This window comes from Megascapheus bottae, chromosome 19, assembly GCF_031878675.1.
Source record: "Megascapheus bottae isolate mThoBot1 chromosome 19, mThoBot2.hap1, whole genome shotgun sequence".
NCBI classification, from domain to species: Eukaryota; Metazoa; Chordata; class Mammalia; order Rodentia; family Geomyidae; genus Megascapheus; species Megascapheus bottae.
This window is the reverse complement of record NC_143527.1, coordinates 12,162,031-12,180,015: the sequence shown is the minus strand read 5'-3', so window position 1 is coordinate 12,180,015 and position 17,985 is coordinate 12,162,031. Positions and strand designations below refer to the sequence as shown.

The 17,985-nt window shown below is 42.4% G+C and overlaps 1 protein-coding gene across 1 annotated transcript; it reads right to left on the bottom strand.

Moving 5' to 3' along the window:
* Positions 1 to 264: 264 nt before the first annotated feature.
* Positions 265 to 16,938, bottom strand: LOC150049641 (asparagine--tRNA ligase, cytoplasmic). Its single transcript, XM_090353037.1, has 15 exons — positions 16,790 to 16,938; positions 15,755 to 15,837; positions 12,001 to 12,066; positions 11,815 to 11,907; positions 11,638 to 11,727; positions 10,333 to 10,411; positions 9,194 to 9,264; positions 8,612 to 8,698; positions 6,365 to 6,586; positions 6,061 to 6,260; positions 5,524 to 5,659; positions 5,030 to 5,143; positions 2,554 to 2,685; positions 2,181 to 2,312; positions 265 to 1,288 (listed from the first exon to the last, which is right to left on the bottom strand). Exons 1-15 carry the CDS (start codon positions 16,830 to 16,832, stop codon positions 1,157 to 1,159), a joined length of 1,680 nt encoding a protein of 559 aa, XP_090209163.1. The 5' UTR covers positions 16,833 to 16,938; the 3' UTR covers positions 265 to 1,156.
* Positions 16,939 to 17,985: the final 1,047 nt, after the last annotated feature.

The following is a 17,985-nucleotide window of genomic DNA, read 5'->3' as shown; positions in this document are numbered from 1 at the left end:
TACAGTAAAAAAAAAATAACAGGAAGAGAAGACATGTCCAAGAAATGTACTCATTACCTAACTTATCTAATTCCTTTGTACATCGCCTTTATAGTCACAATTTAAATTTGTTCTAAATTCCATTTCCCTATCTTAGTACTTTAGTAATATCTACTAAATTTAACAGTACCTCATTTACATGAATACTTAAAGATTAAAAAACTTGTGAAATACGTACTAATATGACATAGACAACACCCTCTCAGGAAACTGAGGCAGGAAAACTTTGTTTTAATAAGTATTTATTCATTGCCAGAAATACAGCCTATTGGGAATACAAGATTCATATTTGGGAGAGAGGCCACTCCATAAAAGCTGAGAGTCTGAAAAGTAGAGTTGAGATAGGATATAAAGACATGGTATTCAGACATCTCTATAGGTTAAAATCTAGCTGCAGAGTTTTTGTAGTGTATTCATTCTTAATTTAGCAATCAGCAGGCAAGAGAAGAGGTGTCTATCTTTATCTTGAATCAATGCTCAGAATAGTACAATGAATCACTGAAATATTCCTCCATCCAATTCATGCCATTTCAAATGTTAAGACAATTCCATTTTTATAAACCTTTCCATATCAATTCATATGCCTCCACTATAAGCATAATATGAATACAGCAAAGGTTAGTAACTGATGCAGAAGACTGTGGTGGTTACATTCTAATATCTCTTGCTGCAGTGCACTCTGATATTAGCAGATTTTACTTCAATATTACTATTTCCCTCCAAGATGTTAGCTTTGACTCACTGATACAATAAGATGATATAAAGGATACCAGTTATATGTAAAAGGACAGAAAGATTTTTAAATCACTAGACTAGCTTAGACCATAATTTAAGCTGCATATTGTATCTGATAGTGATTAGAACCTATAGTGGCACAAGATGCTGATCTATCCAGATCTAGTTCCATGTCACATACTTCCCCCTAAATATAAATGTTATCTCTTCCTAAAGCAACATCGTCATTTGATAAAGTGGGCTCAAGTTGATGATAGTAGAAATGGAAACAGAAACAGTTAGAAACAAGGGAAGATTTGATTTTAGCATTTTGGTTCTTTTGAGAGGCGTGCTGTTCCGTCCATGAACTGTATTCTTTTCTTCATGTCACAGGAGGAAATGGTTATGGCTTACAGCGCTGCACAAACCGAGGGTACAAGCACACGTCTCGGATATGATACCTATTCAGAATCCATGTGAGGAACCGTTCCAAGCCCAAGCCATATCCTCCATGGGGGCAAGTGCCATATTTTCTCTGGTAAATAAGAGAGACAAGGTAAATGCTTTGTTTAGAATTTTATCTGAAAATGTTAATTTTTGTACAGGGAAATGAAATGTTGTGCTTTGGTTAAGGATTCAATCTACTGCCAGGTGCAGTAGCTCATACCTGTAATTCTAGCTACTTAATCTGACAACCATGGTTCAAATCTAGGAGATTCTTATATCAAACTAACCAGAAAACAAAACAAAACAGAAACAGAAACAGAGGAGAGGAGTTGCTCAAGGGAAAAAGTACCAGCTTTGACAGCTTTTATTCTTTTTTTCCACTCCTGGGCTTGAGCTCATGTCTGAAATTTGTCCTTGGACTTTCTCAAGGCTAGAGCTCTATCACTTGAGCCTCAGCACCACCTCTGGCATATGGTACCGAGGAATCGAACCCAGGTCTTCATTCATGCTAGGCAAGCACTTTTAACACTAGGCCAAACGGATTTTTAAATTTTCCCTATTTTTTTTTTTTTTCCCACTTGTGGGCTTTGAAATCAGGGCCTGAGCGCTATCCTTGGACGTTTTTTAGGGCTCTAGCACTTGAGCCTCAGCACCACTTCCAGTTTTTTTCTATGTATATGGTACTGAGGAATTGAACCCAGGCCTTAGAGCATGCTAGGAAAGCACTCTACCACTAGGCCAAACGCCCGGCTAGCTTTGACAGCTGTGAGCAAAAAAGGTAAGCAAGCGCTTGAGGCCTTGAGTTTAAGCCCTAATACTGGCACAGAAACAAAATGAATTCAGCCCATAATCTATGTGCCTTCATAAACCCCGTGTAAAGAAACGATATAGTATGAAATTAATATAATCTTATTTACGACACAACTAGAATATTACCACTATGAAATTAAATACAACTCATTCAAATACTGTTTTTTTACCTGATCCGTGTACCAGTAGTAGGGAGTAGGATCAATTCCCTCCCTCTTGTAGCCTGCCAGAATCTCCTCACTGTCCCAGATACGCATAGAGCCTCCCACAATCTCCCCAACATTGGGCATCAACACATCCACCTGTAAATATAAGTGGAAAAAAAAAAAAGAACATATTCACTAGTAGACATTAACAGTGTAGCATTATGTAGAGCTTCAGTGAAAATTACTACTAAGCAAGTACAGTTAAACTAAAGCACTTCTTAAATTACTGTCATTCATCTTAGATTTGTAAAATATTTGCCACGAGCAGTAGCATTCTAAATGGCAGGTCCCATTCCCTTAAAAAGCATAATTGTTATACGCTGAGTTATAAACTGACAGATTCAGTAAGGCGGGAATCCTCTGGACATCGCTGCATATAGAAGGACTTGATCTCCACAGGAAATCGACACAGCAAGATTGGTTCATTAATGGTGTCTGTCATCAGTCTCTCAGGAGCTTCTGGGATATCCTGAGTGTTGAAACAAGACTTCATTAACATCGATGAACCCAAACATATGAGACAGAAATAGTTCTTTTCCCATACACCATTCCTTACTTGACAACTCAAGAGTATTTATGATCCACATATGTATTTGTACATATATGCATTTGTAACCTATTCATAACCCCTATGTATATAGATATTTCTACAAAATAAAATTTCTTTCAATAACAAACATTTCATTAATTCACACAGCTAAGATTTGCCTCCTGCTTCAGTCTATCTAAAACACTGTGTTATGTTAATGAAAGCACACCAAGATCTCCAATTAAATCTGTGGCTCAAAAATTTTCATCCATGGCCACTTTTATCAAACTCGAAAGGGAATGTGGTTCACTTACTCTCAAGGAACAGTAGGTACATGCTCTAGGACACCATGGATCTACATTTATACAGAGGACATCATTGACCTCACTGATCTGTAAGTTTCTACATGGCTTGTTTGTTCATAGCTGACACTGGGCTACCAAGTAACTAAGGCCAAGCTACTAAATGCTGCTACAACATGAAATAACCAGGAAATGCTAGAGGATGAAGCAAATGGATCAGTTTTTCTCAAACCACCATTTAGTAAGCCACACACAGATTCATGTCAAAACTAAAAACCCCTGCCCCACTAATAAATGACTGAGAGAACTGAACAAGAGTCACAAATTTGTGTGAGATCGGTATTGGAGCTGAACAATCATGTTCCACGAGGTTCCTGGGAGGGCAGAGCTGAAGGAGACAGAAGAGCTTCGTCTCTTAACTTACATTTGTCTTCCATCATGGGATTCTGTGGCCCATTAACCTGGTGGAAGGTCTTAGCACATTCAGGAATGCCTGTGGGCCTCAGGTGCAATGGACTCCCATATAAAGAGGGTGTCCCGTCCCATGGTCCTTGCTTGGTGTCTACCTCATGTAGTCCCCATGACTTTGTCAGGAGGAGGTCACATACAAGGTAGAAATGAAGAACTGAGAGTCTGAAGATGGACCCACTGAGTACACAGCAGGTCAGGGTAGAGGTGGGAACTGAGTTCTCCAGGGGTGTGGACACAGACTCCAGAGCTGTGTTGGCTCCACTCAATCATGTACTGCTTTTCTAAGCACAAGCATACCACAGATTTCAGTTCAAAGCTCAATATTTCAGTTCAAACTTGTGTGCCTGCACACCACAAACTCAACTCACAAGGCAGCAAGGGTAATTTAGAGAGTCCTGCCTGCATTTTGCTTGTCCTCCTTATAAATTCTTACTAAAACCCAAAGCAAAACTCTAGTTAGCATCTGACCTGAAAAACAACTAGATCTGCAAATGTTACATTAGGAGTGAATGAGTAAATGTACAGTCCTGGAGTACAGGAATAATCCATACTCCCAGGTACATCCAGATTTCCAGCCTCGGTTGATCTGGGCACCAGGACATCTTCCTCACCTTTCCACATATATTTGAGTTTCCTTCACAGGAAGGATTTTGATTTCCTTTTTTTTTTTGGTAGGTCTTGGGGCTTGAACTCTGCCTAGGCAATGTCCCTGAGCTCTTCAACTCAAGGCTACCACCCTTACCCTTGAGCCAAGCACCACTTCCTATTTTCTAGAAGTTAACTGGAGATAAAAGTCTCAGGTCCTATTGTGCCAGGGCTGGCTTTGAACCTTAATCCTCAGATCTCAGCCTCTGGAGTAGCCAACTGTAAGCCAGCTGATTTCCATGTTTTTTTTGTGCTAGTCTTGGGACTTGAACGCAGGGCCTAGGTCCTATCACTGAAGCTTCTTTTTGCTCAAGGTGAGCACTGTACCACTTGAACCACAGTCTTTCATGAGTAGTTTACTGGAAGTGAGAGTCTCATGGCCTTTCCTACCTGAAATGGCTTCCAACCACCATCCTCAGATCTCAGCCTCCTGAGTAACTAGGATTACTCATGTGGACCACCAGCGCACAGTAGGAAGGATTTTTAAATCATTATTGTGAAGAAATGAATCCCCTTAGAAAAAAATACTTTTTCAGGAGAAAGCAAGCGTGTGTGTGGCAACATTTTGCATGTAATTTCAAATATTTCACAGCCTGACAGATATCCCTGTCAGACTGGAAGCTAAAGAGCAATCATGATAAGCAAAGTGGGCTAAAAACTCCACTGATCAACAGTGGCATGGTACGTTTCTAAAGTTCCCTATGATGAGACAGCAAACAACTCCAAGAAACTGGTTCTGTGATCATTTGTGGGGGACAAGGAGAGGCTTCCTGCATTACTAGTTAACCAATCAAGGGCAGCAGTCCACGTAGGCTAAGCAGCAAACAACCTCCTCAGAATCAATGAGGAGAAAGGTATGACTATACCTCCCCAAATTCATAGAAAGTCCCATCTTCTTTCTTTACGTTGTGTTCTTTCAGCCACACAATAGCATCTGAGTAGTTCATCCGTCTAAAAGGCCTTTTGGGGGGCTTGAAGTTCTACAGTTAAGAAGGAAAAAAAAAAATCACAATATGTATAAAGAAACCACCACACTAATGCCCATTCCTGCCAATTTATCACTTAAATTACAAAGTTATTTCAGATTAAGAAACAACATACGTACTCCCTGTGACTTGCTAAACTAAATAAAGATAATACCAGGCAGTTGGGCTGTGAGCATGGCTCCATTGGAAGAGTACCTGCCTATTTAGTGTCAGGCCTGAGTTCAAACCCCACCATCAACACAGAGGCACATATACAGGCACACACACGCATGCACGCAAACACACATAACTTGCTTCAACTCAGCAAGCCATCAACAGCTATCTGTAGCTATCTAGTGTGATGACCCCAATATCTTTCACAACACCCCACCTACCGGGTTGAGGTCATACACTATGCTGCCTACTGGTGATTTCAGGATTCTATCAACCACGTCGCACACCAAGTCCTCCAATCGGTTGAGGAGGTCCTCAAACGTCAGGAAAGGGCACTCGGCTTCCACATGAGTATATCTGAAAAACGAGACACTGGCTCATCACCACTCTTCTTTTACACTGTTTGTCTCCAACAAAGATGTGAACATTGGCAAACTGCTGAAGTGTAAACTTTGAACATTTCTAGCTTACTTCCAACACCAAACATCAGTTAGGCTATGATATCCTTTTTGCTCCTTGGTGAGTAACTTCTAGTTGATTCTTTCACACACAAGGACCAACGCTAAGTGAAAAACAAGACCTTAACTGTGGCCTAAGAGGTGAGGCAACACACCACAACACAACAAAAGAAAACCTATTCTTCCACTACCCTCTGGATATATCAAATGTTTTCATATAAACTTTATTGGCCTGTATAAATTCTTCTTCCCTAAAGATACTGTCTAAAAAGAAATGGAAGCATAAAGACAATTTCATACTCAGAGAGATGCCTTCGTGTTCGGGACTGTTCTGCTCTGTATGACTGTGCAATACAAAAAACATCTCCCAGGGCTGGCAGGCAGGTTTCCAGGTACAACTGAGAGGACTGGGTCAGAAATGCCTCTTCCCCAAAATAGTTGAGCTTGAAGAGCGTGGATCCGCCTTCCACCTGCGTCTGCACTAATGTCGGGGGAGTGACCTGTTCACAGGAAAAGAGGCCACGAAGTTCTGCGTGAGCATCCCTCTGCTGGTTTGCAAGGAGCAAAGAAGCATTGCTGCAAAAGCTGAGTAACACACACTCACCTCACAGTACCCCCTGTCAAAGAAGTGATCCCTGAAGCACCTGGTGACCATAGACCGCGCTTTGAGGATTTTGGACACGTTTTCTCCTCGGATCAGCATGTGCCTGTTGTTGAGCTGCACATCAACGTCAGACTCTTCATTGATCAAGTTATCAGCTCCTCCAGCTGGGGCTAGCCCCACCAGTTCCCAGAAGTCACAACTCAGCTCATGGCCCCCCGGAGCCTACATTTTAAAAAGCAGAGTAGAGAAACAGACAGAGCCAGAGAGAAATTAAAACTTACACAACTGGAGGCTTAGGTACAAATTTTTGGGAACCTCTTACTTTGGGAAACTTCATCAAAGACACAAAATTTAATCTCCTATCAATATTTTAGCATTCAATAGTTCAGAGCAAATACATACGTAAAGGAGAAACAAACTAGAAAACAACTGTCATCCTATAGCCTGTAGTAACTACTATTATTACTTTGTATTTTTCTAGCCCTTGCCTAATGTTTTAAGGCTTGGCTCACAGTAGTTACACTGTGGTGGGTGTTTGTGTAGTCTAACTTCAAAAATTCCCCTAAATAATTCCACTAAAAGCAATTTATTTTAAGAGCCACAACACATTCATGGAATATACAGTTATCTCAGTGCCACATATTAGATAGAAAGAAACATAATAACAGTCACTCCATTCTGCATCACATAATTTCCAAGGGAAATTCAGTGAACTTAAATGAGACACTTATTCTTACCAAGGCTTTTTTATACAACTTGACAGCTTGCTTACCACATTTCTTGTCAGAGAGGGCTGTTTGCTCCCTCTTGTGGTTAGCATGTCACACCAGTTTTCCTATCACAGCAATTACTTGAGGTCTAATTACCAAGAGATAACTGGAACAGAATTAGGTTATGTTTATATGCCTTTGGCTAAAGAACAAGTTGCTCTGAATACAACTTGAGTTTAATTTTTTTTTTTTTTAAAGAGGCTTTCAGTCGTGTTAAGTCAAGCTCACAGAGACAAACAGCTCAGAGAAGATCTGCAGAAGCTAGATCTGCAGAGCAAAGCATTAAAATACACTGGGCAGTGGTAAATTATACAGGAGTCCAGGCATTCACATTAAGACCAAAAGAAGATTCTCTTACGGAAGGAACACTAAGGTGCCATGCCTATGTGTGTTACATAAAATAATATTTTTGAAAATGAACTTGATGAAATGGGAACAAATGGCTTTTGTTTTGTTTACTTTCTGCTCTGTTCATTTACCAATAAAGGAGGGGAAGAGAAATGGAGGGACAAAGAGTAAAAACATGTAGTAGTGGTATTCACTAGATTTTATGTTGAAAATGAACTATACAACTGTGGGTAGAGATGAGAAGGACGCTGGGACATAACTTATGTAACTATAACTCCTCTGTACATCATCTTTATGACAATTAACAAAAAAAAAATTAAAGAAAAATTAAAAAAAAAAAAAAAAGAACCCAGGGCTGGGAGCATAGCTTAGGGGTAAAGTGCTTGCCTAGCATGCATGAAGCCAAGGGGTCAATTCCTCAGTACTACATACACAGAATAAGTTGGAAGTGGTGCTGGGTCTGAGGTGGTAGAGCGCTAGCTTTGAGAAAGCCCAAGAACAGTGCCCAGGCCCCAGTTCAAACCACAGTAATAGGGGAGGGGAGGCCCTACTATTAAAAACACTGTTCACAGTTGTATAAAAAAATGTTCATTTTTTTTTTTTCACTTAAAAAGAAAATTTCAAATTCTGTTCTGAGTTCATGTTTGCTTGGTCTTTCCGTCTCTCTCCCTCCCTCCCCCCCTTCCTTCCTGTGTTTCTCTCCCCGTTCTCTTTCTTTCCTTCCCTCCTTCCTTTCTTTTCTGTCATGCAGCTTTAACTCTGGGCCTGGGCATTGTCCCTGAATCTTAAGCTCATGGCTAGCACTCTTACCACCTATGCCACAGCACCATTTTGGGTTTTCTACTGATTAATTGGAGATGAGTCTTTCAAATTGGAGATGAACTTTCAAACCCTGGCTGACTTTGAACAGCAATCCTCAGATCTCACCCTCCTGACTAGCTTGATTATAGGCATGAGCCAGTAGTGCCCGGCCACTGACTTTTTTTCTTACAATTTTCTGATAGGTTTTTCTTTCAACCTAAATGCAAAATTATTCAAAGACTCAACAAGCAGAGTACACAGGAAGACACTGCAGAGCAAAGAATTAAACACACACCCATTCACCTACTGGGAAGGTCAACCCACTTACCTGTTTGCCCTTTGGAGTAAGATTTAGCATGCCATACACTGCCACACTGCTCTCTGTGGACAGGACCACTCCATTGTAACACTGACACTGCAAAAAAAAAAAAAAAAAAAAAGTCCAAATTAACTGATTCATGCTGATGATAAAATATTCTCATATATATATAAAATTACAGTGATTATTACAGAGAAGTTCTCTGGTCAAATACCAATAACCACCAGAAAACTGGAAGTGGTGCTGTGGCTCAGGTGGTATGGTGGTAGCCTTGAGCTGAAGAGCTTAGTTTATGAAACTCTTTTTACTTCCAATAAACTACTCCGAAAAGGCTGGAAGTGGCATCGTGGCTCAAGTGGTAGACTGTTAGCCTTAAGCAAACTGAAACTTAGGGACAGCAGCCAGGCCCCATCCCCCAAAAAAGAAATTATTTATGATATACACAATGATATTTTTCATCTAGGTACTGAGAATGGATATAATGAAAGTATAAACACACATATAGATCCTAAATTCCCCAAACTAAAAGAGGACCCAGTTGGGGAAAACAAAATCTCTTATTTTCAGCCATAAGTAAGAGAAAATATTTACCAAGTTATCTGATAAGACACACTGAAGATAACCTGTACCATCACGCAACACTAGAAACATTAAATTCTTTCCTAAAAAAAAAAAGGAAACAGAAATTTAGTCACTACAGAGCATTTTTTCACTATTAGATGTCAAGGAATCTCTAAGGCTAAGCATGGAAACTCAAACCTCTCAAAGGGCCCCTACCCCAAGTGTTGTTCTCTGATAATACTGCTATGCAGAGTCTTAGTCCAACATATTATTTACACTGTAGTGTACTTTCAAATCTTTTGTTGTGTTCATAATACACAGGATATGACACTAGACAGGAACAAACTGTTCCAGCTGACTTCCTTCTATGCCCAGAACAGTGCTGGACACAGAGTAGGAGGTGCATGAGTCCTGTTGAACAGAAGCACTGTTTTCCAAACTGGTGCTAGTACTGGGGCTATAACTCAGGACTTCAACTTCTTGCTTGATGTTTTTGGCTCAGGCAGTGTTCTCCTACTTGAGCTAGATCTACGTGTTTGGCATGATGCTGGTTAGCTACAGCTAAGGAGTCTCATGGACTTTTCTCCTAGGCTGGCTTTGAACCAGATCTTAGCCTCCTCAGTAGCTGGGATTACTTTCATAAGCCACCAGGATTTGACTTTGTTTCTTTTCCTCAGAGATCTAACAATCACTTAAAATGGAAAAAAAAAAAAAAGTGCTAAAACCTAATAAAATGACAAAAAAAAAAAAATCAGGACCAAGGAAGCAGAATACAAACTATGGTCAAATTTCAGGATAGAATTTGACCTTCCTTTTATATATTTCCTGTTCATTAAATAACTGAAATTCAAACTGACAAAGCAGATCATTGTAGTTCAAATACTTAAAATTCTATTTAAAAAATGTTTAAGCTTTCAGAAGTCCTATTACATAAGAATAAATTTAGGACATAAATGACTACATCATTAAAAAAGCATACCCCAAACTAAGCTCAAGTAAATGGTTTTAGGTTCATCTGTATCCATGACCAAGGTTAATTAAAATAAACAGGGAGTAAAATTGCATCTCTTTAAAAATTTTGCTCAGGAACAAGATGGCGCCAAAAAACCCAGGGACCCGGCCTAGGTCTCTCCCACAAAATAAAGAGGGAAGAAAAGTGTGCTACTCACCTTGTCTTCGCAGCCTGTGAACCCAGCCAAACACCTTCACTCTTTGCCCTCTATAGGCTTCTAGTGCACTGATCTTCACCTGTCAAATCAAAGTAAGTAATCTGTCAATAGTCATATCGCTTATCACATACCAGTATTTTTACTAATATTAGATGGACTATAGCAAAATTAGAAAAAAAAACACAAATAGTGCATAATTGAAGGCTGTCAGCTCTACTACAGGTTAGCCAAAAAGAATCAGCATATGGTAATGGTTAAAAAGAAAATTCAAACTTTTTTTTTTAATCCTTGCACAACTGTCACTGAGAGACACTCAGAAATTTTTCACATATTCCTAAACAAAGCCATTAATTCAAATAAAAGTGATTTGTCCTACATGAAGCACCTGTTCCCCATAGCAGCAAGAATCTTGGCCACAGAACTTCTTCTGTAACCTCAACACACACTGAGATTGGGAAGCTAAAGTGTAGTTTGAAAGGAGAGGGAGATATGTAGAGATGAGTAGAAGAAGGGAATGGTAACTATATGGCTCAGACAACAACCCCATTGTCCAGGAACTACAAAAAATATGACACCAGCAAAGAGATTCGGTAACTCAAACCATGTGTTTATACAGTCAGGCAATCTGTTTACGTTCAAAGAAATCACGTAAGGAGTGACAAAAAGAGGGAAAGGAAGGAAAGAAGGAAGGAGAGACAGTAGGGAAGGAGAGGATTCTCAATTTTGTAGAATCATACTTTTTACATTTAAAAAGAAAATGAAAATCACCAAATATGGGTGTGTCTAATGCTTATAAGCCTGGCAATTTGGGAGACCAAGAATTCTGGACCATGAGTCAAAGCCAGTCAGTCAGGGCAAAAATATGTAACCAGAAACACAACTCAGGTGATAATCACCAGGCATGAGTGAAAAAGCCATGAGAAAATTTGAATTCACAGCCTGTTTAACACACACACAGGCACACACATTCAAGCAAAACTGAAACTGAAAATCATAGATTTTGACCTTCATATTTTATGGTAGAGAAACTGATATTGGAGATTTTCATATCACACAAGGATATACACAGCAGCTAGGCTGGAACTCCACATCAGTCATAATATGCTCAACTCCACAGTAACATATATCCCTCAAGAACCAGCCTCCTAATTCTAAACATTATTGTCTATCCCTTCTAAACACACACACACACACACACACACACACACACACACACACACGATCATTGAAACATGACTCTCAAGCTCCAAAATAATCACAGCATGTATCCAAGGCCATGATACTGGAAAGTATAAACATACTTACACATTTTGGCTCTGGAAGACTTGGATCATTCTCAATAGTAATCTTCTTTGCTTCTTCCAGGTTCTTTTCTCTCCGCAAATTATCTTCTGCCTAATTTTAATAATAAAACAGTTTGTCAGAAAGGGTTTTGGGTTTTGTAACTTTAAAACTGTATACAGAAACAGATTCATTCTTCACCTCTTTCTTCTCCTGGGATTCATTCTTCATTTGCTCTCTATGCCACATTTTTTTAATATTCTTCATCTGTGATTTGGAAATAACATCCCACCTCTAAAGAAAACAAGCAAGAACCATAATTTTATGTACTGATGAAAATTCACTCACAAAAACTACTTCTGGACTCTTTGTCACTGATAACCTTACCTCATTTTCTTTCTGTGAATCCACATAAATGGTAGGAAATGGTTCTTTTCCCACTGTCATCAAAGCCTTAGAAAGGGAGAAAAAAGAAAAAGGGTTTTAACATTATACAGTACTGGGGGCCGGGAGTTTGGCCTAGTGGTTAAAGTGCTTGCCTAGCATGCACGAAGACCTGGGTTCGATTCCTCGGTACCACATACATAGAAAAAAGCCAGAAGTGGTGCTGAGGCTCAAGTGGTAGAGCTCTAACCTTGAAAAAGTCCAAGGACAGTGCTCACACCCTGAGCTCAAGCCCAGGACTGACAAAAAAAAAAAAAAATTATACAGTACTTAAATCAAATAAACTTCAACTGAGGCAATTTCAATAATCTAATACATGACAAGAGCCAAGGAAAAAGCATAAGACAAAAGGGGAGGTTAACAAGTGACTGAAATGCAGGGTGCTGCTGCCTGAGTTTCTCTGAAGGTGTTTGCTCCACGGGCAGCCTCAAAGGCCCTATCAACAAAAAGCCAGGTGGGGCTGCATAGTGTGCAGTCTACATGCTCAGGCACCACAGAAGAAAGAGGTGATTCTAAATGTCCACAGGGACAAATGCCAAGAACAGAGAAAGCCAGCATCAAGACACAAGTATCTAAAAAGCATTCTGTACAAAACCAGGGAGGCATGAAAAGGCAAAGCTCCATTACATTAAAGAAAAATTCAAATAAGACCACATTGAATCACAGTAGGCATTGCTGTATACTATATACCACTGAATATTTATAGGATATTGTGGCTGTGTTTTTAAATAGCTGAATATAAAACAGGATTACCTTACTGCTTCAAATATTTTTTTCTTTTTGCCAGTCCTGGGCTTGAGCTCAAGGCCTGAGCACTGTTCTTGGGCTTTTCTCAAGGCTAGCACTCTACCACTTGAGCCACAGCACCACTTGCAGCCTTTTTTTATGTATGTGGTACCGAGGAATCGAACCTGGGTCTTCGTGCATGCTAGGCAGGCACTGTACCACTAGGTCAAACTCCCGGCCCCAAAATGGGATTTTCTTTTCTTTTTCGCCAGTCCTGAGCTTAAGCTCAGGGCTTGAGGACTATCCTTGGGCTTTTTCTAAGTATGTGGTACCAAGGAATAACCCATGTCTTTGGGCATGCTAGGCAAGCACTCTACCACTAGGCCAAACTCAGGCCCTGCTTCAAATATTTTTTTAAAGTTCTCAAGTTAAGTCAAAATAGAAATGTAGCTAAGGGCCAGTGCCTCAGGCCTGCAATCTTAGTTACCCACTCAGCAGGCTGAGACTTGAGGATAATGGTTCAAAGCTAGTCTGAGGCAGAAAAGTCTTTTCTATTCTCCAATTAACCATGAAAAGCTAGAAATGGAGCTGCTGGCTTAAGTTATTAGAGCACTAGTTTTGATGAAATAAAGAAAAAAAATGTAGGGGCCAGGAGTTTGGCCTAGTGGTAGAGTACCTGCCTAGCATGCATGAAGGCCAGGGTTGAATTCCTCTGAACCATATATGTAAGAGAAAGCAGGAAATGGTGCTGTGGCTCTACCACTGGAGCCTTGAGAAAGCCAAGGACAGCACTCAGGCTCCGAGTTCAAGCCCAGAGCTGACAAACACAAAAAAGAAAGGAAACATAATGGATTATCCCTTCAGTGGTAGTATCTGAAGCTCATCCCAGGCTACCCAACTTTTGTCCCTGTTGGGCTCCTGCCTTTCCTTTTCTTCTTTTTTTTTTGGGGGGGGGGGGTTGGCCCTAGAACTCTGGGCCTAGGCATGTTCCTGAGCTCTGAAGATCAAGGCTACCGCCCCTCACCCTTGGACCTGGATGTTGTTCCTGAGCCCTTCACTGAAAGGCTACAACCCTACCCCATTAACCCCTACCCATTTTGCCTAGCCCCACTTCTGAGTTTTATAGAGATTAATTGAAGAAAAGAGTCTCTGGTCCCTTTGTGTCCAGGATGGCTTTCAACCTTGATCCTCCAGCCTGCTGAGTAGCTAGAGTTACAGGCATGAGCCACATCACCAGACATCTCCTGCTATTTTCAACTACCTTGTTTCATTTCAAAGTAAAACACTGAAGACCATAGAGTTAGGAGAATTTCACAGGGATAAAAACAAGGCAAATTTGACATCAGCTAGTTTTACTCTTTGAAAGAGGCTTAATGACACCCCAATTCTGATTCAAGTTACACAAGGTAGAATTCTGCTTCAAACAAAGCAGAATTTTGCTTCTCAGTACTCCACAAGAGGAAGGAATGAAATAGGGAAGGAGCAATCTGGAATTTGTTACACCTAGGTACTAACCAAAATATTTTTCCTTTCTTTCTTTCTTTCTTTTTTTTTTTTTTGGGAATCTGGAATTTGTTACACCTAGGCAATCTAACCAATTTTTTTTTTTCCTTTAAAAAAATTTTTTTTTTGGTGGCCATGGGCGTTGACCTCTGGGCCTGGGTGCTGTCCCTGAGCTCTTCAGCTCAAGGCTGCCGCTCTACTCTTTAAGCCACAGGGCCACTTCTGGTTTGGGATGGTTAATAAGACATAAGAGTTTCATGAACTTTCCTGCACAGGCTGGCTTTGAACTGTGATCCTCAAATCTCAGCCCCCTGAATACCTAGGGTTACAGGCATGAGCCATTGCACCTGCCGAAGAATCCTTTTTTTTTTTTTTTTTTTTGGGCAGACCTAGAACTTGAACTCAGGGCCTGGGCACTGTCCTTGCATACTTTTTGCTCAAAGCTGGCGTCCTTCTGCTTGAGCCACAGCAACACTTTGAGACTCTGCTGAATATATGGTGGAGGAATTGAACCCAAGGATTTGTGTATGCTAGCTGAGCACTCTACCACTAGGCTACACTCTCAGCCCCTATTTAACCAAATTGCTACTCTATCATACTCTTTTCTATCACCCTAAGATGGTGGGCATAATGACCTCAAAATATCCTCTACTAACTTCAAGATAATCTGATGAGCAAGCTAAAAGACACTACACCCACACACAATAAAGAGCTGACAACTGCACAAAAGCTGACTGGAAAGAAACTTAAAGGAACTAAGAGCCAGCAACTAAATTCTGGAAGAATCTCCACCCATTCCCAAAATTAGCCTGCATGCTTTCATTTTCACACCAAAGGTCTGAGATGTTGATCTGTGAGTTTATTTAAGGGGGAGGAGAGAAATGAATTACTTCAGTTATTTTCCTTCTTCATCCCACTCTTGTTTTTTTAGGTAGGGGGAGGGGTCAAGGAGCTTGAACTCTGGGCCTGGGCCCGGTCCCTGAGCTCTTCAGCTCAAGGCTACTGAAGCCATAGCCCCACTTCCCCTTTTCTAGAGATTAATTGGAGATATGAGACTCAGGATCTTTAGTGCCTAGGGCTGGCTTTGGACCTCAATCCTAAAATCTCAGCCTACTGACTAGCTAGGATTACAGGTCATGAGCCAACTCCCCAAGCTACATCTTGGCTTGTACTCAGAAGCCTCAGCACTGTCCTTCAAGTTTTTCTCCAGGCTAGAGCTCTACCACTTGAGCCACAGCACCACTTTCAGCTTTTTTTTTTCTCTGTATGTGGTACCAAAGCACTCGACCACTAGGCCAAACTCCTGGCCTTTCTTCAAACACTCTTAAAGCAACAAATCTGTAAACATTCCTTACTTTCACTTCTATGAAACTTCTTTTCAACCAAGAAAAAATTTTTTCTGACAAGCTACACCTCCATACAAGTTAGTAGTAAACACAGTCATTTTCCTAAAGAGAGGGTATTTTACCTTTAGGCCTGTTTTAAATGGTTTCTCCTTGGTTCCATCTCCAGTGGCATCACTGCCCTCTCGATCTGAGACATACAGCTCCGCTGTTTTTAAAAATGAGAATAAGTTATTAGTTACTCACCAGGAACTGTGACCTTAAACTTCAAGCAAGCTTATCCACAGGCCTCAGTTCTTTACAAAGTGCTACCGTTCAAAACAAATTAACCACGTAATTATCTTCCAAATACTCTATTCCAAGAATATCCACCTAAACACAAGGTTTATAAATTAAGCTTTTCCAAAAAAACTTCTACATTCTTTTCACTTGTGAGTCTGCATCTACCTACTCAGGTCACTTACTTAGGAGGCCAGGGCTTTGACATCGGCCAAATTTACATGGTTGAAGTCTTGGGATGTTGTATATTAAAAGGTGATAATGTAGAAAGGGACATTATGCATGCTTTAGTGCTCTTTCCTCCATCTCTACAACACAGTATTCGTCTAGAAGGGCTGTGTATGGACAGAATAAGAACACACACACACAATCGGCTATCCCAATGCCAATGACAAGATGGGCAGCATTCAGTCTTTCCCTTTCGGTTTTGAGGAAAGTCGGATCACGAGGCAGACGGCCTTTCAGGACCGCAGAAGTTGCATCAGCCGAGGCCTGAAGTCTTATCGTCTACCCCAAGCCTGCACCCGGAGGAGGCCGTCTTGGATCCGTCCCTGGAGCCCGGGGGAAGGACGTGCCCACGTGGGGAGCCCGCGCAGAGCCCCGGGCTCGGGGCAGGCACGCGTCTGTCACGGTGAAGCAGGCCCGAGCGGCCGCCGCCGGGGACGCTCGGGGACCCGCGGGGCTCGGCCAGGACCCCGAGTCCGGGTCCGGCTGCGTCCAGGCCCTCGCGTCTCCCCCACCCCACCCCACAGTCCCACACGGACCCGGGGGTGGGGGATGCGCCCTAACGATGAACCAGGCACCAAGGCCAGCTGGATTCCAGGCGGATCAGGTCTTTACCGCGGCAGGAACCCCGCAACCCCACGCCTAGAGCCACTCACCCAGCACCATCCCGGCGGTGGCCTTCGTCACCTCCAAGGACATCCTGCCGAGCGCTCCGCAGCCGGTCCCCGCGGAGAATGGACGCGAACTCTGCAGCAGGAGCGTGCCGTCTCCCCGCCCACGGCCCGGGCTGGTCCAGGAACTCTGACGAGCTTCCGGGCTCCGTTGGGGGGCCGGAGGCGGGCGGGCGGCGCCGGCGCGGCCATGTTGGACCCGGGCATGCGTCACTTCCGGTCCCTCCCTCTGGTCCTCACAGCCCGCTTCTCTTCTTCCGGTGCTGCCGGAAACTCTACCCCCGCCGACGCCGTCCGTGAAGGGAGCTCATGGTGAACAGCTGCCACGCTCACGTCACTACTCCTCCGTGCACTCACTCTACCCGGTGTGGAGGAAGCATGCGGGGACAGTGGTCAGTTAGGTGGACACAACACGCTCTTTTATGCAAGGAATGGAGGAGCCGAGTGGCCTCCAGGTGGACTCCGAGTTACTTCCGCCTTCCCCTCCAGGGACCCTGCCCACCGACTTCCGGTTCCGGAGCCGCGCTCGCCCCCCATGCGGTCGGGCGGTGGACGCTGCACTTGCGGCTGTGAGGGAGCCAAGGCGCTGGTTCGTTTCTGGAGCAGATGGGTCCATTGCCCAGTGGTGTAACTGTGAACCAACTTCGGGGCGAGAGGAGGCACGGGGTGGGGGTTCCCTAGGTGTTCTTCCCCTCAGCCTCGCCCTGCAGCGGGGCCTTCACAGTGCACTCAATGGCGGTGAAGGAGGAATGGACAAGCTAAGAAAGTCCCTGTAGGCCCACTTTGTCCCACCTTGTTCTGGGAAGTGAGGACGTTAGGGTCCAGTGGTTATGGTATACAGCTATTCCAGGAACACAATTAATGTACATAAATTCCAGTAACTGGCCTGTTTACAGGGTCCAGCGGTCACCAGGACTCAGCAGTTAGTCACCTACACCCAAAACAATCAGAAATATACTCATGAATCAAACTAAATGTTATCCCATCATGAGCCTGTAGCTGTAACTTGTTCGTCCATGATTATAAAAGCTGTGTAAAATCTTGGTTCAGGACCTTCCAACTGGTAATAAATGACCCTTGCCCCTTTGCTTTGGCCTTGGCCTCTGGTGGTTCTTTTGCGATCCTAGGAGTTCGGGTACAGCATTTGGTGCCTTGGCAGGGAACCCCCAATCGCACTCAGA